Source organism: Amblyraja radiata, chromosome 17 (assembly GCF_010909765.2).
Source record: "Amblyraja radiata isolate CabotCenter1 chromosome 17, sAmbRad1.1.pri, whole genome shotgun sequence".
NCBI lineage: Eukaryota > Metazoa > Chordata > Chondrichthyes > Rajiformes > Rajidae > Amblyraja > Amblyraja radiata.
The window spans coordinates 3381847-3403537 of record NC_045972.1 but is presented as its reverse complement, the minus strand read 5'-3'; the positions used below and the strand labels follow the sequence as shown (position 1 = coordinate 3403537).

Here is a 21691-nt window from a genome sequence, read left to right as displayed (position 1 = left end):
CACCTACCTCCATAGTTACCAGTGGCAGGTTTACTTTTTGTAGGTTCTTCGCTGCTGTTGTAGCGCTGGGGTCTGGATTTTCGGTTTGGTTGGCGTTGGAGGTCCCCGCATCTTCCAAGAAGGCCAGTCTGGGCCATGGCCTAAAAAGACTCATGTTTTGGGTACCGGTCCTTCGAGCTTTCACCAGTTCTGCTGGTGGGTGCGTGGGGGTGCTGTCGTTGGCCGTAGTGGGTTCCAGTAGGTTCTCTTGTTCCTGCACCCCCTGCACACTTGTCTTTTCTTCTGCGGACCCCTCTTCCAGGTCAGCCCAGAACTGACCCGCAGTGCTCCCCTCTGATGAGGTAGAAGCACTGTGCAGCCCTTCAGGAGGTACTGCTGTGGGTTTATTATAGGGCCCACAGTGACCCGACTCCATCTCCCGGAGTATGTCATGTTGGAGCAAAGCTCCATACACCGCTTCTTCCGGCTCCAGCGCTCTCGGGCGCTGGCCGCCCGCGGTTGTTCAAAGTCGGACTCCTCTGAGTCCACGACCTTGTTTGTTTTGTGTCTAGCCTTTCCGCCCGGCCGCGTGGATCTGGCCGGTGTGGAGGCGACATCGGGCACAGCTGATCCCACTACGGGTGATCCAAGTGCCGCTGGCTGCTGCTGGCTGCCCGCTGCCCCACGGTCCTCCTTCTTCAGCTTTGTCCTTACTGTCCTTCCGTGGAGTGGATATGGCCGGTGTGGAGGACATCTGTGCACAGCTAATCCCATCTAGCCCACCAGCTTTGTCGCAGCCCGTTGGTTTCTGCACCTGCAATCAGCATGGTAAATACAAAAAAGACCGCAGCTCTTACCTGCAGGTCCAGGTTAAAATTGTTGCTACGGGTGAACGTCGTTCCACCCCGTCTGCATGCCGTTATTGACTTGTCAAAAGTCAACGGCCCCATTTGAATAGTCTCCCGCCTGGCCGTGGTGTTCTGGCCGGCGCGGGACCAAAAGTCGGCACTGCTCTTCCCATTACAGGAGATTAACGTGCCTTTGGCTGCTGCTGCCGGCTGCCTGCGACTCCGCGGTCTTCCCCAGCCAGCTTCACTAGCAGCACTTGTGGACACTCCTTTGTCCAGCTTCCCCTCCTGTAAAGACCCGGCGCGGGGAAACATTAGTTTTCCTCCCTCTCCCGCCCGGCCCGGTGCGGGAGTGAGTCGGGCGTGAAAGTCGGGCACAGCTGTTCCCATTACGGGAGATTAACCTGCCTTTGGTTGCTGCTGCCGCTGCCCGCGACTCCGCGGTCCTCCCCAGCCAGCTTCACTAGCAGCATTTGTGGACACCACTTTGTCCAGCTTCCCCTCCTGTGAAAAAACCCAGCGCGGGGAAACATTTTTGCTTCCCTCTCCCGCCCGGCCGGGCCCGGTGCGGGAGCGAGTCGGGAGCGAAAGTCGGGCACAGCTGTTCCCATTACGGGAGTTTAGCGTGCCTTTGGCTGCTGCTGCCGGTTGCCCGCGACTCCGCGGTTCTCCCCTGCCAGCTTTCCCGCAGCCTTCATGGATCCGGTCCATGTTGCCACCTAAAAGATGAGTGGAAGGAACGCAGAGCCTTCTTACCTGCTGTTCCTGACTTTCAAATTCTGGAACGCAGAGTCTTCTTCCCTGCTGTTCCTGGTTTTCAAATTTTGCCGCTAGGGGAACGTCGTTCCCCCTTGCTGTGACTTGTTGCAATGCGTGTAGCGATATGACACGCATGCGTCCTGGCGGGGTTCTTCACGTAGTCACTCACGTGACTCCGAAGTAAAATCCTATTCTGAAGAATACTCTCCAATAGTTTATCTGGCACTGACATTTAAATCTTGTTATTGTACAATGTTGTCCTCTGATGGCTCATTCTATATATGCACCACTCTCTGAGTGAAAAAGTAGTTATTTTGTTTCCTTTTAAATCTTTCCCCGCTCACCTTAAACCTAGGTCCTTTGGTTCTTGATTCATCACACTGTCAATTTCCCTCATCATTTTATACACCTCTATAAGATAATTCCTTGGCCTCCTGCGCTCCATCCTAGCTTGCCCAATCCTTCCCTATAGCTCAGGCCCTCGACTCTGGGCAACATCCTCAGGACCCTTCTTCTATACTCAATACTCAATGTATCGAAAGCTTTCTTTCCAACCTTATCGACATGTGTCGCTATTTTCAGGGAATTGTGCACTTGTACTCCTAGATCTCCCTGCTCTACAATATTCCACATGGACCTACCATTAAATGTGAAGATCCTGTCCTGGTTTGACTTCCCAAAATGCAACACCTTGCACCTATTTACATTGATCTCCTTTAGCCATCCATAGGAAATGTAATACCTGTCCCTGTACCTCCTCCCTCGCCCCCCATCCAGGGACCCCCGAGGTTCACGTGCACCTCTTCCAACCTCATCTGCTGCAACCGGTGTTCCCGATGTGGCCTCCTGTACATCGGCAAGACCAAGCGTAGATTCTGTGATCGTTTCACCGAAAATTTGCTCTCAATCCACCAAGGCCGACTGGCTCTCCCATTCACTAACCATTTTATCTTCCCGTCCCATTCCCACACTGACCTTTCTGTCCTGGACCTCCTCCATTGCCAGAGTGAGGCCGCATACAGACTGGAGGACCAGCACCTCATATTCTGCTTTGGGATCTTAAAATCCAACGGAATAAACATTTTATTCTCCAACCTCAAACTAACCCATCCCATATCACCCTCCCCCCCCCCCCCCCCCCCCCCCCCCCCTCCCCTGTGCCTCATCTGGACTCCCACCATTTCTCCATCCACTCATGGATTTTAGGAAGACATTTGATGGAGTCCTCCATGGTATGCTGATCTAGAAGATTGAGATGCACAGGATTAGTATTTTTTAGTTTTTATTGTCAAGTGTACCGAGGCACATTGAACAGCTTTTGTTTGCTTGCCAACCAGTCAAAGAAAATACTACATGAATACAATCAAATTATCTACAATGCACAAAAAAAGGATAACGGGTACAACATTTGGTGCAAGGATATAACATTGGAGTCTGATAAAAGATGGTTCAAAGATCTCTCATGAGGCAGATGGGAGGTCAAGACTGCACTCTAGCGGATGAATGGACCATTTAGTTGCCTGATAACAGCTCCAAAGAAACTCTTTGCAAATCTGGAGATGTGTGTTTTCAAACTTCTGTACCTCTTGCCTGATGGGAGAGGGGAGAAGCGGGAGTGACAGGGGTAGAACTAGTCCTTCATTCTGCTGGCAGTCTTGCCGAGGCAGCATGAAGTATAGATGGAGTCATTGGAAGAGAGGCTGGTTTGTGTGATAGTCTGGGCTATGTCCACAACTCTATGCATTTACTTGCGGTCTTGGATGGAGTTGTTCCCAAACCAGGCTGTGATGTATCCCAATAAGAGTTTTTAGCCCATTGCTTTGATGTGGCTGGTCCAGGACAAGCTACTGGTTATATGTATTCCTAGAAATGTGAAGCGTTCGACCATCTCTACTTGGGCACCATCAATGTAGACTTGGGAGCGTGTGACTTCCTGAAGTGAATCACAATCTCTGCTGTCTTGCTGACAGTAATGGTTTAGTCGTATGGAATCAGAACTGGCTTACTGATAGTAAACAGAGGATAGTGGTAGATGGACAATATTCAGACTGGAAGTTTGACCTGTGTTCTGCGGGGATCTGTGCTAGTACCTCTGTTGTTCTGCAATTATAAAATTTAAAGCATTTATATTGGATTAACTTCAAATTAGTAGTCATATTTTAATGTTTGCAACTTTGTATGTTGTAAGAAGTCTGTTTAAGAAACTTTTTTTCTTTGTATTGGCTGTGTTTTTATTGCTGCAAGAAATTGTTATTAGTGTAAAGATACTTCCCTCTTCCAGGGCTCTTCAGATATGATATCAGTACCAACAGCTGATGATATAAACAAAACAAATGGAATGCTTCATGCTGTAGAAAAACAAAGATGGATTTTCCTATTCAACAATCATGACTTAAATTTAGATGCATATTACTAACTTTTTTTATGCATGAAAGTCAGTTCAATAGTTCTTTGTCGACACGTTTACACAGCACAGTGTAATTCTGTTGCACAACCCACAAATACACAGTCACCATATTTTGGCGCCATTTACAAAGAAAAAGTCCAAAGTCCAGGTCCTGACCACATGTTGGCAGTAGTGGAACGGCCCAGGCTGCTACAGGCCCGCGACCCAACGTCCCTCTCTTCACCCGACTGCCTCTGTGTCCTGAGGGGCACCTCCCTCAGACGATCTCAAAGGCGCTGGAGGCAATACCCGAGTCCCTCTACTACCGGCCCACTCCCATGCTTCAGTCTTCACCAACGGTTCCCTTCTTAATTCTTCTGTCTTTGGGGCTTCCGAGATTCCCGTTGTAGGCAGAGGCCCACTGGGTCTTCGTTCTCGGTGGCCGTCCTCGTCTCGGCCAGCCACTATATCATTAACCAGTTTGCATTTATAATTAATAAAGATTTATGAGTTATCACCTATGAATACCTAAATGCTGAAGAGTAAAATTTTCCTTTGAAATTATGTGATTTAAAAAAAAATTCCTGACAGACTCTGGAGTTAAATTACGATTGCATACATTCAGTTGCTCTGACACCTTTTTATGTTTCTGCAAAGAGATACAGATTACAATAACAATTTATATCTTTGTTTTATACTTTACTTACCGTTTGTTTGGCTTTTGAGAGTAAAATTCGCAATCTACGATCATGGTAGTCTTAATTTGCAAATAGGACCAATATTCAATTTTAAAGATTCTGCTATCTTCTCAGCCTTAGAAGCTAACAATAGAAACTAATTTTAACTGAATATTTCAAAATAAAACCATTCCTGTATTAAGTGAACAATACATTTATTTTGCTGAACTTGTATTTTTGTTAGATACCTGATATCCTTGCCGCCTCATATGATCAAAATTGACCACATACAGAAATTTTTCAGCACTACCACAGTTAATCAGACCAGTCAGCATCTGAGTAAGTAAATTAATTCAGTTTGGTTTCTGTTTTTACCTTTCCATTTATGCATTTAGAAGTCAGGCATTTGGTGTTCTAGTAGCACAGATTTCGGAAAATAGTTCCTGATCGTCTGTATATAGGATGCATGTAAGCTAAAAAATTGCCATCCAAGCACAGTGACATGGCAGTGAATCCACGCTTTGATTTCTCGTGTGAACATTTTTTTTTTGCACTTAAAGATGCCTTAACTGGAAGGTTGAGTTGCTATGAGTTGAAATGTGTCCTAACTCAACTGGTCCAATTCTACAATGTTTTATATTTCTAGAAAGAAATGGAATCATACAGCATGGATAGAGAATTGGGTTGATGGAAGGAAGCAGAGGGTGAAGGTTGTTTATCGGACTGGAGGCCTGTAACTGGTGGTGTACCTCCGGGATCAGTGCTGTTTGTGATTTATATCAACAATTTGGATAAGAATGTAGAAGGCATGATTAGTAAGTTTGCAGATGACACTAAAGTGGATGGTATCGTGGTTATCAGAAATTACAGCAAGATCTTGATCAGTTGGGCAAGTGGGCTGAGGAATGGTTAATGGTGTTTAATGTAGATAATTGCAAGGTGTTGCATTTTGGAAAGTTCAACCTGGGCAAGACCTTCACATTGAGTTGCAGGACCCTGGGGAGTGGTGTAGATCAGAAGAATCTAGGAGTGCACGTACATAGATCCTTGAAAATGGCATCATTAGTAGATAGGGGGTTAAGAAGGCGTTCTGTACATTGGCCTTCATCAATCAAGATATTGAGTATAGAAGGTTGGTAGTTATGTCATATTTGTACAAGTCGTTGGTGAGGCAGCATTTGTAGTATTGTGTTTTGTTTTGGTCACCCCGCCATAGGAAAAGTGTTGTTAAGATGGAAAGAGTGCCGAGATTTATAAGGATGTTGCCAGAACTTGAGGCCCTAATCTATAGGGACAGGTCAGCCAGCTAGGACTTTATTGCTTGGAGCACAAGAGGATGAGGGGTGATCTTATAATGGTGTATAAGATCAGGAGAGGAATAGATTGGGTAAATGCAGTGTCTTTTACAGAGGGTAGGGGAATCAAGAACCAGGGGACATAGGTTGAAGTTGTGAGGTGTAAAATAGGAATCTGAGGAGTAACTTCTTCACACAGAGGGTGGTTGGTATATGGAACAAGCTGCCAGAGGAGATGGGTGAGGCTAAAACAACAGGAAAGGTTCAGAGACACAAGTGTAAATGGGTGATCTTGGTCAGCATGGGGAAGTAGGGCCAAAGGTCCTATTTCCATGCTGTATAACCCTGGCTCTATGGAAGGTAAAGAGTATCCAGGTAATGATAGGACGGTGAGCCTCACATCAGTGGTAGGGAAGCTTTTGGAGAGGATTCTTCGGGATAGAATGTACTCCCATTTGGAACAGAATGGGTTAATTAGGGACAGTCAGCATGGCTTTGTACACAGCAGATGTATCTTAATAACTTGATTGAGGTTTCTAAGCAGGTGACAAAGGTGATTGATGAGGGTAGGGTGGCGGATGACTACTACCTGGACTTTAGTAAGGCATTTGATAATATCATGTTGCAGCTCTATAAGAGTTTGGTTCGGCTACATTTGGAGTATTGCGTGCATTTCTGGTCGCCCTATTACAGGAAGGATATAGAGGCTTTGGAGAGAGTGCAGTGGAGGTTCACCAGAATGCTGCCTGGGTTGGAGCATTTCAACCACAGGAGAGGTTGGATAGACTTGGCTTGTTTTCTCTGAAATGTCAGAGGTTGAGGGGAGATTTGGTAGGTATATAAAATTATGAGAACCACAGATAGGGTAAACAGTCAGAACCTTTTTCCCCAGGGTGGAAATGTCCAACGCTAAAGGGCTCAATATCTATAAGGTGAGAGTTTAATTGAGATGTGTGGAGCAAGTGTTTTACACAGAGAATAGTGAGGGGCTGGTGCACATTGTCAGGGGTGATGGTGGAAGCAAATACAATAGTAACATTTAAGAGGCTTTTAGATAGGCATATGGAAGTGCAAGTAATAGATGGAAATAGATCATGAGAGCAGTTTAACTTGGCATCATGTGCGGCACAAACATTGTGGGCTGAAGGGCCCATGCCTGTACTGTTCTAAACTTAACATGCATGGGATTAATAGTGACTTATATAGATTCAGAACTGGTTTACTGATAGAAGACAGAGGATTGTGATGGAAGGGCAATATTTTATTTTACACAGAGGATGGTGAATTCCTGGAACATGCTGAAGAATGGCTAATGGAGTTTCGTGCAGATAAGTGTGAGGTGTTACATTTTGGGAAGTCAAACCAGGGCAGGAGCTTTACAGTGTGCAGAGCAGAGGACCGAGGAGTACATGTATTAACTTCCCTGAAAGTGGTGTCACAGATAGATAGGTGAAGAAGGCTTTTGGCACACTGGCCTACGTCAATCAGGGAATTGAGAAAAGAGGATGTGCCATTATATTACAGTTCTACAAAACATTGGAGAGCCATTGTTGACGTATTTTCAGTTCTCGTCGCCCTGCTGGCAGAAAATTGCAGTAACGTTGGAAAGGTTGTAGAGAAGATATCTGAGGATGTTGCCAGAACTCAGGGCATGAGCTATAGTGAGAGGTTGGGCAGGCTTGGACTTTGGGTGCAGGAGGCTGAGGGGTTGATCTTATAGAGGTGTATAAGGTCATGAGGGGGGCAGATAGGGCAAATGCTCAGTGTCTTTTTACCAGAGTTGGGAAATCAAGAACCAGGAGTTGTCCCCAACCGAAAACCATGGATGAACCGTGATGAAAAGCCAAGTCTGCTGCATACAAGTCAAACGATCCAGAGCGGTACGAGAAGGCAGCTATGATCTCCGCAAAGCCATCAATGATGCCAAGAGACAATACCAGGACAAACTTGTCCAGTATAATCACTCGGACACACGAAGAATGTAGCTCCGCCAATAAGACAACCGACTGCACAGCGAGGTCTGGCAATATCATTGGTGATAGTGCGACGCTACCTGATGAACTGAATGCTTTCTATGCTTGCTTTGAGCAGAAAACCAACCAGAGGTGACACCTGGCCCTTCAGACTCCAGTGTGCCTCTCCCCAGAGTCAATGTTGCAAAGGTTAGATCGGCCTTCCTGAGGGTAAACCCACAAACAGCAACTGGCCCAGACGGAGTTCCAGGCCGTGTCCTTAGTAGCTGTGTGGACCAGTTAGTGGGAGTATTCACGGATATCTTTAATCTCTCTGTACTCCGTTACAAGGTACCCACCTGCTTCAAGAAGACCACCATCATCCCGGTACAGAAGACAAGCAAGAGCTCATGGACTCGTCTCTGCAACTGAATCCTCGACTTCCTGACCAACAGACTCCAATCAGTGAGGAAAGGGGACAAAATATCCTCTGCGATAATCCGCAACACAGGTGCTCCACGGGGATTCATTCTCAGCCCCCTTCTTTACTCCTTGTACACCCACGACTGTGCAGCCTTGTACAAATCTAATTCAATTTACAAGTTTGCAGACGACACCCCCATTGTGGGTCGGATATCAAATAATGATGAGACAGAGGAAGGAGATAGAGAACCTTGTGTCGAGACAACAACCTTTCTCTCAATGTCAGCAAAGCAAAGGAGATTGTGATTGACTTCAGTTTGCATTGACGGTGCTGAAATAGAGATGGTTGAAAATATTAACTTAAACTTCATAAATATCACCAGCGATTTTATTGGGGTGTATCACAGCTTGGTTTTGCTCCATCCAAGACTGTAAGATATTGCAGCGAATTATGGAAACAGCCCAGACCTTCACACAAACCAACTTCCCTTCCATTGACTCCATTTACCGTGCATTCAGAATGTATTCAGACCCCTTCATTTTTTCCACATTTTGTTATTGTACAGCATTATTCTAAAATGGATTAAATTCTTTATTTTTTATCATCAATCTACACACAATACCCCAGAATGAAGAAGCGAAAACAGGTGTTTAGAAATTTTTGCAAGGTAATTAAAAATAAGTAACTGAAATATCACATTTACATAAGTATTCACATCCTTTGCTATGACACCCAAATGTTCATCTTGTTTCCATTGATTATCCTTGAGATGTTTCTACAACTTGATTGGCGTCCACCAGTGGTAAATTAAATTGATTGGACATGATTTGGAAAGGCACACACCAGTCTATATATGGTCCCACAGTTTACAGTGCATGTCAGAGCAAAAACCAAGCCTTGAAGACGAAGGAATTGTCCGTAGACCTCCGAGACAGGATTGTGTCGAGACACAGATCTGGGGAAGGGTATAAAACAATTTCTGCAGCATTGCAGGTCCTGAAGAGCACAGCGGTAAATGGAAGAACTTTGGAACCACCAGGACTCTTCATAGAGCTGCGTCCGGCCAAACTGAGCAATCGGGGGAGAAGGGCCTTGGTCAGGGAGGTGACCAAGAACCTGATGGTCACTCTAATTGAGCTCCAGAGTTCCTCTGTGGAGATGGGAGAACCTTCCAGAAGGACAACTATATCTGCAGCCCTCCACCAATCAGGCCTTTATGGTAGTGTGGCCAGACGGAAGCCACACCTGAGTAAAAGGCACATTATAGCCTGAATGCCTAGCGTCACGTCTGGAGGAAACCAGGCACCGCTCATCACCTGGCCAATACCATACCTACGGTGAAGCATGGTGGTGGCAGCATCATGCTGTGGGGATGTCTTTCAGTGGCAGGAATTAGGAGACTGGTCAGGCTCGAAGGAAAGATGAACGGATAAAGTGCAGAGAGATCCTTGATGAAAACCCACTCCAGAGCGTTCTGGACCTCAGACTGGGGCGAAGGTTCACCTTCCAACAGGACAACGACCCTAAGCACACAACCAAGACAACGCAGGAGTGGCTTCGTGACAAGTCTGTGAAAGTCCTTGAGTGGCCCAGACAGATCCGGGACTTGAACCCGATAGAACATCTCTGGAGGGACCTGTAAAATGGCTGTGCATCGACGCTCCCCATCCAACCTGACACAGCTTGAGAGGATCTGTAGAGAAGAATGGGAGAAATTACCCAAATACAGGTGTGCCAAGCTAGTAGCGTCATCATCATCGGCGGGCACTCGAAATAAGTATGGCTGTCCTCTCCTCTCCATAGAGTATGACTGTCCTCTCCTCTCCTCTACTTGTTGGTCTGCAGATGTCTGTAAAGGCCAATCCGCGATCCACATACCTTGCTGCAACGTGGGCAGTGGGGACTGGTGGTGGTTGGTAGTCTTCGAGCCCCCTTCACTCTCTCCATACAGTGCTGTCTCTTTGTCTCTGCGACACGGCGTAGTTCCATTTCGTGACGTGCGGCTCCTTCCCGCACAAATTTCCTCCAGGAGCGCCTGTCCAGTGCAATGTGCTCTCAGTTGCTTGATGTGATGTGGAATTTCTTCAGACTGTTCTTGATGTCCTAGAAGCAGAAACCCCCTCTCCCACCCCCCCCCCCCCCCCCTCCCACTCCCCCCCTCTCCCCCTCCCCCCCCCTCTCCCACCCCCCCCCTCTCCCACTCCCACCCCCCCCCCTCTCCCACTCCCACCCCCCCCCCACTCTTCCTCTCCCCCCCCCTCATTTTCATTTGTTCTATCTTTCTGCTGTGAAGGAACAAATTTATGATTTTTGTGCAATATAATTTCCTGTTTAGGTGCCAATACCATACCAGTGATGTTACACAAAGCTAACACAAGCAATGGTGCAGCTGTAAGGTAAGCATAGATTTGTGCATGGTAGATGCTGTAGCATAAGTAGCTGGCTGATGTGGCTCTAGTAATTTAATATGTCAGAATTAATTAAGGATAGTGTTAATTAAGAACACTCGCATATTCATTCTTATATAGCTCATTACAATATTAATGTTGCTTTTGCCAATTAAATTGCCATTTTTATAAACTTTTTAAAAAATTGGTGCATGAATAAAAATTGGAATTGTTCTTATTCACGTTTGAAATTTCACCATTGTGCTCCTCAAAATTTAGAAAATTAGAAATCTGTCATTTTTGCCATTGCTGTATTCAAATATGTTAAATATTTATGTATGTGCATTTTACTTTAAAACAACTTTTTTCTTGTACTTAATTACATTGAATTGGTTTTAACTCTGCAGAAATACAATAAACATGCTTCATGCAGTTATTTGGATCTTTACTTTTTTTATACAAAAATATTAAAGGTTCTGTTCATATATTAACATGTTATTGTATTCTTGCTGTTCACTGTCATGGTTTGATATTAGTTTGGCAGTATATTTCAAATTAGCTTGGTTATTAGCTTGCCACAAAATAGTTTCAAATTAGCTTGGTTATTAACTTGCCACAAAATACTGGAACGTGATTAGATATGTCAGGATTCAAAGTGTGTGTGTATACTTACTAACAGATATTGTTGTGTGTAGGATACAATCATATTGATTTCATGAGAAAATTGTATACTCCAATGTCACCAGTGATTTTTAACTCTACATATTTTTTTAGAGATACAGAGCAGAAACAGGCCCTTTGGCACATCCAGTCTGCACCGACCAGCGATCCCTGCACATTAACACTATCCTGCACACAACAGGGACAATATACACATTACCAAGCCAATTTACCTACATATCTGTACATCTTTGGAGTGTGGGAGGAAACCGAAGAACTCGGAGAAAACCCATGCGGTCACAGGGAGAACGTACAAACTCTATACAGACAGCACCCGTAGTCGGGATCCAACCCGGGTCTTCGGCGCTGTATGGCAACAACTTTGCCACCGTGCCGCCCTATAATCTATAATCTGATCTATTAATTTAAATAAGAACTACAGATGCTGGTTTAAATCGAAGGTACACACAAAATGCTGGAGTAACTCGGCAGGACTCTGAGCCAGTATTTCTGGAGAGACGGAATGGGTGACGTTTTGGGTCGAGGAAGAAGGGTCTCGATCCGAAACTTCACCCATTCCTTATCTCAAGAGATGCTGCCTGTCCTGCTGAGTTACTGCAGCATTTTGTGTCTGCCCCATCAACATGTCCCACTTGCCTACATTTGGCCCATATCCCTCCAAAGTTTTCTTATCCATGTACCTGCCCAAATGTCTTTTAAATGTTGTCGTAGTACCTGCCTCAACTGTCTCCTCGGGCAGCTTGTTCCATATACCCACCATCCTCTGTATTTAAAAAGTTGCTATTCAGGTTCCCATTTAATCTTTCCCCTGTCACCTTAAACGTTTGTCTTCTGGTTCTTGATTCTCCTACTCTGGGTACAAGACACTGTGCATTTACCCTACCTATTCCCCACATGACCTTATACACCTTAAAATAATCAGTGCTTATCCTCCTGAGCTCCAAGAAATAAAGTCTTAGCCTACCCAGATTTACCTTGGCACCAAATCCCCCCACAACCCCCCCCTCTCCCATATCAACTCCTGTTTGTCAGCTATAAAAACCTGGATGCAACATAATTTCCTCAAACTCAACAGCGATAAGACAGAATTCCTCCTCATAGGCTCCAAAGCCACACTCAGCAAAATCAATAACCCCACTCTCACCATCGACGGCACCACTGTCTCCCCATCTCCCCAGGCCCGCAACCTTGGCGTGATCTTTGATTCCACCCTCTCCCTTGAGCCTCACATCCGCCATGTCATTAAAACCTCCTTCTTTCATCTCCGCAACATCGCCAAACTCAGACCCTCTCTCACTCCGCCTGCTGCTGAAAGACTCATCCATGCCTTCATCTCCTCCCGACTGGACTATTGCAACTCACTTCTCCTTGGCTTCAGCTCCACCTACATCAACCGACTCCAACTGGTCCAGAACGCAGCCGCCCGACTCATCACCCACACCAAATCCTGGCATCACATCACTCCAGTCCTCAAAAAACTTCACTGGCTTCCCATCTCCCACCGGATCACCTACAAAATCCTGGTCCTCACCTACAAAGCCCTCCACCATCTGGCCCCCACATATCTCATTGACCTCCTCTCCCCCTACCAACCCTCACGGTCCCTCAGATCCACATCAGCCGGTCTCCTCTACATCCACAAGTCCAACCTCCGCAGTTTTGGGGACAGAGCCTTCTCCAGGGCAGCTCCCAGGCTCTGGAACTCCCTCCCCCAACTGATCCGCAATTCCGTGTCCCTCCCCATCTTCCAGTCCCGCCTCAAGACCCATCTCTTCACCTCTGCCTATCCTTAGCCCCACGTCCCCGTCCCTTTTCATCTGTGCATTAATTGCCTCATGCTGTGTTTTGTATTGAATTCTGTCTTTACTTTGTGTACTAGTCATGTCTCTACTATTTATTTCATTCCCCTTACATGTTTTTCCTATACATGCTCAATTTTTGTAAGGTGTCCTTGAGACTCTTGAAAGGCGCCCATAAATAAAATGTATTATTATTATTATTACCCAAACTCTTCCTATTACTCAGGCCCTCAACTCCTGGCCTTTTTGATGGCCTTACCATGGTCGTATCTGAACTTCTTGTAGACCTCTGCATCACCAGACCTGAATGCTGGGATCCGGTCTTCAGAAGAATGCGGATCTCATGGTTCATCCAAGGCTTCTGGTTAGGAAACACTTGGAAGTTTTTGTTGGGATGAAGTTCCCCCCCCCCCCCCCCCTCGCTGACCAGCTCTGTACAGTCCTCACCTCTGTGGGTGCGTTCTTCAATTGCTGCCTGTAGGCAGGAAGAAGCAGTACCACAGTATGGTCGGATTTACCGAAGTGAGGGCGAGGGATAGAGCGATAGGCATCCTTGATGGTCGTGTAGCAGTGGTCGAGGGTGTTTGGGCCTCTAGTGCTGCAGGAGACATGTTGGTAGAAGTTTTAGGGAGCGATTTCTTCAGGTTGGCTGTATAGAAATCCCCGGCTATGGTGGTAAACGCCTTGGGGTAAGCTGTCTGGTGCTTGTTGGCGTGCAGCTCCCCCAGGGCCAGATGGACAACTTCCTGGGGTGGGATGTAGACCGCGGTCCGTCCCTCTGTCCCTGTTCTGTCCCTCTCTTAGTCAGAGTTCTGTCCCTCTCTTAGCCAGGTTTCTGTAATGGCTACAACATCCTAGTCTCACATGCCTATCCATGCCTTAGAACATCTATATATTCCTAAAACGCTCAACTTGTCTGTGTGTGTGCGTGCATGTGATTCATGCCCTGAATTATGCCACAATTTACACTACAATTTGTGGACCACCTTACCATTGGCCTGTGTGTGGTGTATCAAGTTTTGTTCAGATTTATGGTAAATTTTACAAGTTATTCACATTTAAAACTTTAAAAAATGTACTTTTTACTTAACTTCTCAGTGTCTAAAATCCAAATCCTTGCTGGCCCTGCCTGCAACAATGTTGCAATCAAAGGCAGCCAAAATCATCAAAGATCCACACCATCCTGGCCACACATTCATTTTACCATTGGCATCAGGAAGAAGGTACAGGAGCCTGAAAACTGTAACGTCCAGATTCAGGGACAGCTTCTTTCCTGCAGACATCAGGCTATTAAACACGACAACAAATAAGCTCTGAACTGCAAAAGACTATATTATTATTGCACTAAATTTGTTATTTATTTAACTTTTATTTCTCTTCCCCCGTTATGTACTATGTTTACATATTCACATATTCTGTTGTGCTGCAGCAAGTAAGAATTTAATTGTCCCATCTTGGACACATGACAATAAAACACTCTTGACTCTTGAACCTCCTCTACACCCTTTCCAAAGCCTCCACATGCTTTCTGTAAGGGGACGATCAGAACTGCACACAATATTCCAAATGTGGCCTAAACACAGTCCTATAAAGCTCCATCTAAATGTCTATAAGACATGGGGGCAGAATTAAGCCAATCAGCCCATCGGGTATATTACGCTAAATCATGGCTGATCTATTTTTCCCTCTCAACTCCATTCTCCTGTTTCTCCCGGTAACCCTTGACATCATGCCTAATCAAGAACCATCAATCTCTGCCCTAAAAATACCCAATGTCTTGGCTTCTATAGCCGTCCGCATTTATTCCTACTACCATTATGCATAACTGTGCACTTTGATGCATTGTATTCCATCTGTCACTTCTTTGCCCAATCTGTCTAAGTCCTTCTGCAGACCCCTTGCTTCCTCAACACTACCTGTCCCTCTACCTACTTTCATATTGTCCACAAATTTGTCCACAAAGCCATTAATTTAATCATGCAGATATTTAACATCTGATGTGAAAAGTAGCCGACCCAACATTGACTCCTGTGGATCACAGCCAACCAGAAAAACCACCCTTTATTCCCACTCTTTGCCTTCAGCAAGTCAGCCCATCTTCTGACTCTTACACTCAATACCCCAAACTATGAAGGCAATGAAGAAAATATATTTGTACTTAAAAGATATTAAAAATTAACCCGGTACAAGGCATAAAAATTAACCAGGTACAAGGAATAAAAACTGGTAGCATGATGTGGGGGTAGTGAGATGGAATTGAACCTGTGACAACAGTCCCTGGCTCTTGTCAACTTCCCCTAAAGTTATTGCCAATCTCAAATTCCACAGCCCACCGTGATGTCAGGTCTAAAGGCTCTCAAACCTGGCTCCTTTAAAGGTCTGGGCTGCACATTTGCAGCTAAATGAAAATTGAAATATAACTACTTATTTTAGTAATAATCTATAAAATAATAATCAACAAATCTATGTTTTATTCTGAAATAATTGGCAAGTCTAAGAGCATGTATGTTTAAGGATATTAGCCAGCAGCTTCTGGAGAGCACACATGCTTCGTTAAGTGCAGAAATCTGGAAGCCGCTGTCCAGTTCTATTTCTTAACCTTATTGTATTATGTTCAGTTCTGGGCACCATGTTATATGAAAGATGTTGTCAAGCTGGAAAGGGTACAGAGAAGATTTACGAGGATTAGAGGGTCTAAGCTATAGGGAGAAGTGGAGTAGGCTGGGACTATTCCTTGGAGCGCAGGGGTGATCTTATAGAGGTGTATAAATTCATTAGAGGAATAGATCGGGTATATACATAGAGTCCCTAACATAGAGTCTCTTGCCCAGAGTAGGGGGAATCAAGGACCAGAAGACATAAGTTTAAGGGGAAGGGGAAAAGATTTAATAGGAATCTGAGGGGTAACATCTTCACACAAAGGGTGGTGGGTGTATGGAACAAGCTGCCAGGTATTTGGAGTGTGGGAGGAAACTGAAGATCTTGGAGGTAGTCGAGACAGGGACTATCCCAACATTTAAGAAACAGTAAGACAGGTTTGGAGGGATATGGGTCAAACGTGGGCAGGTGGGCCTAGTGTAGCTGAGACATGTTAGTGGGTGTGGGCAAGTTGGGCTGGTGGGCCTGTCTCCACACTGTATGACTCTGACTCTTATCTATTTATTTATTTATTTATTTAATTTACCATTTTGCTCTTCGTCCATAATGTCAATCTAAATTTCAATCTAAACCATCTGGAGGAAGCCCACGAGAGGAAGATGACCATGTACGAACAGCTGGTAATAGACTGCCATAAGCAGGGCTGGAAGGCAAGGTGAATGCTCATCGAGGTTGGCTGCAGAGGTTTTGCAGGGCAATTACTCTACAAAGCCTTGAGTGCACTGGGCATCAAGGGAATGGAGAGGAGAAGAGCCATCAAGAACACCACAGAGGCAGCGGAGAAGGCCTCGGGATGGCTCTGGATCAGGAGAGGAGGTCCATGGGGAGGAGCAAATGCCACCTGAACACAAGTCGTGGTCTGATCAACCACGGCTGGGTCGCCTGGGCGAGGGTGTCTGATGTTGAAAGACCCGAAACACCCAATGACCCAGGTTACATCACTGATGATGTGTTCAGGAGCATCAATAGATGTATTTTTATCAATAAATTATATTTAATGATTTATACTTTTTAGTTTGCACCTTGCTGCCTGGGTGAAGATTTTTCAGTTTGATCACAGAGTAGTTGTTGCTTACCGTTCATGCTAGTGTCACAGATCTCCTGTAGAGAGTGTAGCTCAGGATTGCATGTTTTATGACAGCATGCTGCCACTCTAAAGCCTGGCTACAGTCTGCAACTAATAATGAACAGAGAGCCACAGCACCGGACTTAAATGTGTGGATCAAAATTTACTTCATGGTGATTTCTGGGGGAAAACAAATCTGAAAAAGCATAAGAATAGTTGCCAGTTATCATGAAAACAGACTATGATTTGAGTGTTGATTTTCATGATACTGAACAGCCCAAGCCCTTTTCTGTTTTTCTTTCTCTTGATGAGATATTTAGGGTGAAGATATAGAATTGCAATCGGTTGCATGCATGAGTCATTTATACACTGCCAGGTGATTCTGTTATAAATGTTTGAGGGATTTGATTTATCAAAGAAAAACTTTGGGGGCGGCGTGGTGGAGCAATGGTAGAGTTGCTGCCTTACAGCACTTACAGCGCCAAAGACCCAGGTTCGATCCCGACTACGGGTGATGTTTGTACGAAGTTTGTATGAAGAACAGTGGGTTTTCTCCAAGATCTTCAGTTTCCTCCCACACTCCAAATACGTACAGGTTTGTAGGTTAATTGGCTTGGTATAAGTGTGAATTGTCCCTAGGGTGTGTAGGATACTGTTAATGGGTGGGGATTGCTAGTCAATGCGGACTCGGTGAGCCAAAGGGTCTGTTTGCGCGCTGCATTTCAAACCTAAACTATACTAAACTTGCTGAATCCATTTTTGTTTCCGTAGGCCAATATGTGGGGTGGCTAGCATCCAGTGTTCCCATAACACACTACAACCATCAGTTTCTGTTTCTCCTTCTTGCCCACAATCAGTCAGTGGATGCTCAGCATCAGTCACTTGTCCTCAACCTGAGAACATCAATCCACAAAATCCAGAACAAATGGGAATTCTTGAATGGCTTAAGAAGTTACGATTACACAAGTATTATCCTGTTTTTAAACAACTCACAATGAATAAGGTAAGTTTCCCCTTTGGTAAAGCTGAAAATTGTTAATTGTTTTGGAAGAAAATAATATTTCACTAGACTAAGTGGGACCCGCTGGGTCCCAGCATCACACGGGAGGGCTGGTCACCAACGCAACATTCCACCTCTCCAAGATACTGGTTTCCAGAGGGCTAGTATAGATATTGTGGGCCGTATGGATGCTTGAGCAGGCATCCAACTGTTGCAACGATTTTAAAAGCCAGGCCAAGGCAAACAATTGGGCTGCAGACACCCGACAACCAAAATTCATTTTGTGAACACAAACTTGTTAAAAAAGGCGAGGCAAAAAATTGGGCTGCAGACACCCGACAACCAAAATTCATTTTGTGAACACAAACTTTAAAAAAAAGGGCTGCAGCCACTTTACAGCCGCATCGAGGGGACTCACCTTGGAGTAGACGTGCGTTCAGTGTTATTCGCAGCTCAGAGAGCCGTGACCCTCTCGCTTCCTGGGTCTGGCAGAGACTGAGTGGGGCACGACACTACCTGGTTTTATAGTCCCTCCCCCTGCCGCCAGCGGGGGCAGCAGAGAGAATGGGGAATTTTGTAAAAACATTAATATCTCTCTCATTTTTCATCGACGGAAGAAATCCTCCGCACTCATACAGCGGAGGGGGGCTCTGAGCGAGGTGGCCAAAAATGACGGCCGTAGGTGGCGGCGTTCTCTCGGAAATCGCAGCACAGTCGGCCAAAAGTGGTCAAGATCAGAGATTTAATAATATAGATTGCATTAAATCTTTGTTCAAAAATGTATTGTTTTAATATGCGGGAACTTTTATTTCCAAAGAGTATTACATTGTATTACTTGTATTGAGAGAGAATGTATTTATTGTTTGTGAATGCAAGGTTATATTTTCATTTTCTTGTTATAATGTCATAACACAATGCTATAATTTCCGTGTCTATTATGGTTTCTGAAATGATGCTTTGCATTAAAAAATAAAATCATTGTGAAGATTCAAAATCAAGAATCTCACTTCTCTGTTTCTTTTCAGTGTCTTCCAGAATTTCTCTCATTTTCCAATTCTGGCCTCTTGTAGGTTCCCCATTTTTATTTTTAATTGCAGGTCCTGTCTGTAGCTACTTGGCCTTAAAATTCTGAAATTTCGTCCCTTCTCTTTTTTAAGATATTCTTTCAAACATACCTTTTTAATTTATCACTTGGTCATCTGTCAGAATGTCTCTTAGTTTAGATTAGGTTATTGTCACTTGTACCGACCGAGGTACAGTGAAAAGCTTTTGTTGCGTGCTAACCAGTCAACGGAAAGACAATACTCTATATGATTACAATCGAGCCATTCACATGATAAAGGGAATAACGTTCAGTGCAAGATAAAATCCAGTAGTCCGATTAAAGATAGTCCAAGGGTCTACAGTGAGGGAGAAAGTAGTTCAGGACTGCTCTCTAGTTGTGATAGGATTGTTCAGTTGTCTAATAACAGCTGTGAAATTCCCTGAATCTGAAGATGTGTGCTTTCACACTTCTATACCTTTTGCCCGATGGGAGAGGGAAGAAGAGGGAGTGGCCAGGGTGCAACTCATTCTTGATTATGCTGCTGGCCTCGCAAAGGCAGCGTGAGGTATAAATGGAATCAATGGAAGGAAGGTTGGTTTATGTGACGGTCTGGGCTGATTCCACAATTGTCTGCAAGTTCTTGCAGTCTTGGATGGAGCTGTTCCCAAACCACGCTGCAATACATCCCGATAAAATGCTTTCTACAACACATCTGTACAAGTTGGCGAGAGTTGTTGGGGACATTCCGAACTTCCGAAGCCTTGTAAGAAAGTATCTAAGGAAGCCATGTTTGGATGGCTCATGCCGACTGCATGCCTAATAATTGTCTTTCTACTATATTAAATGTATATCGTATTACATTAAAAGTTTCTAAATGCTTTACAAATGAAATTTGGTGTTGTCAGGTTCCGTGAGAAGTTCATTTAGATTTTATCTATCTTGTGTTAACTGCAAGATCATTAGAGCAACTGGGTGGAGTAGACAGTCTGTTTCCTTTTTTGATGAAGGCAATCCCATTGATAGCTGCAGTCAGCACTAATGAAGGAAGCTTTGCTGCACCGTAACAAACGGTATCTTTGATTAGACTACTAGACCAATAGTAAACATATTTAAAACTGTGGACAGATAGCAAAGACTATTTAAGGAAATACAGGAGTCTTTAACGTAACTATTGTTTACAACAATGCAGGAGATTGCTTTGGCCCTGAAGGACATTTTTATACCTATACCTATTTGTTGGCTATAGCTAAAGTATTAACTGGAGGAGAGCAAATGTTGTCCTTTATTGAAGAAGGTTGTCCTTTATTCGAGCCTGCACCGCCATTCAATATGATCATGGCTGATCATCCAACTCAGTATCCTGTACCGGCCTTCTCTCCATACCCCCTGATCCCTTTAGCCGCAAGGGCCACATCTAACTCCCTCTTAAATATAGCCAATGAACTGGCCTCAACTACCTTCTGTGGCAGAGAGTTCCAGAGACTCACCACTCTCTGCGTGAAAAATGTTTTTCTCATCTCGGTCCTAAAGGATTTCCCCTTTATCCTTAAACTGTGACCCCTTGTTCTGGACTTCCCCAACATCGGAACAATCTTCCTGCATCTAGCCTGTCCAACCCCCTCAGAATTTTGTAAGTGTCTATAAGATCCCCCCTCAATCTTCTAAATTCTAGCTAGTACAAGCCAAGTCTATCCAGTCTTTCTTCATATGAAAGTCCTGACATCCCAGGAATCAGTCTGATGAACCTTCTCTGTACTCCCTCTAAGGCAAGAATATCTTTCCTCAGATTTGGAGACCAAAACTGTACACAATACTCCAGGTGTGGTCTCACTAATACTGTATGCCAACACCCAAGACAGTATGGCTTTGTTTGTGGGGAAACCCTCTGATAAATTAGATTTTAAAATTTTGAGGAGTAATGAAGCAGATGTCCACGGGAGAGTGGTAGCCACTGTCTCCATGGACTTCAGTAAGGCCTTTAAAAAGGTCCCGTATGGTAAGTTGATCCAGAAGCATTGAGCTCAGGGGATCCAGTTTAGACTAGAAAATTAGATCTAAAATTGGCTTAGTAATAGGAAGCAGAGGATGATGGTGATTGGAAGTCATAGAGGCATTGCGTTATAGTAATCGAGTCATACAGTAGTATAGATGCTATACAGCAATGGGCCCAGCACTGAACCCTGAGGCACACTACTAGTCACAGGCCTCCAGTCTGAGGAGCAACCTTCCACCATCTCTCTCTCTGCTTCCTTCCATGAAACCAATTTTCTATCCAATCAGCTATCTCTCCATGGATCCCAGGCAATATAACCTTCCAAAGCAGCCTACCATGTGGAACATTGTTGAATGCTTTGCTGAAATCCACATATACAACATCTACAACCCTGCCGTCATTAACCTTTTTGGTCACATCTTCAAAAAACATTCTTTGTCTTTGACCAGAGGCATACTACAGGATTGGTGTTGGCATTGCCACATTGTTATAGCAATATTTGTGATGTATATTAGCAACTTGAATGTAGGAGGAATGTGAATGTATGAGGAATGATAAGAAAGTATGCAGATGTCATGAAAATTGGTTGTGTTTGAAATAGCAAAGGCTTTCTAAGGCTATTTCATGACGTATTAGTTTGGAAAGTAGACGGAGCAATGCCAAATGGAATTTAATTCTGACATTTGTAAGGTGGTGCATTTTGGGAGGGCAAACAAAGTTGGACGTGAGGAGTAGACTCACC

The 21691-nt window shown here is 44.6% G+C and overlaps 1 protein-coding gene across 1 annotated transcript in view; it reads left to right on the top strand.

The window, feature by feature from the left end:
• The window catches only part of zcchc14 (zinc finger CCHC-type containing 14), a 134858-nt gene that overhangs the window by 70543 nt on the left and 42624 nt on the right, over positions 1-21691 (top strand). The window contains exons 6-8 of the mRNA XM_033035633.1: positions 4894-4988; positions 10656-10716; positions 17683-17914. Of these exons, the coding sequence (XP_032891524.1) occupies positions 4894-4988; positions 10656-10716; positions 17683-17914 (388 nt within the window). The remainder of the gene's footprint in view (positions 1-4893; positions 4989-10655; positions 10717-17682; positions 17915-21691) is intronic.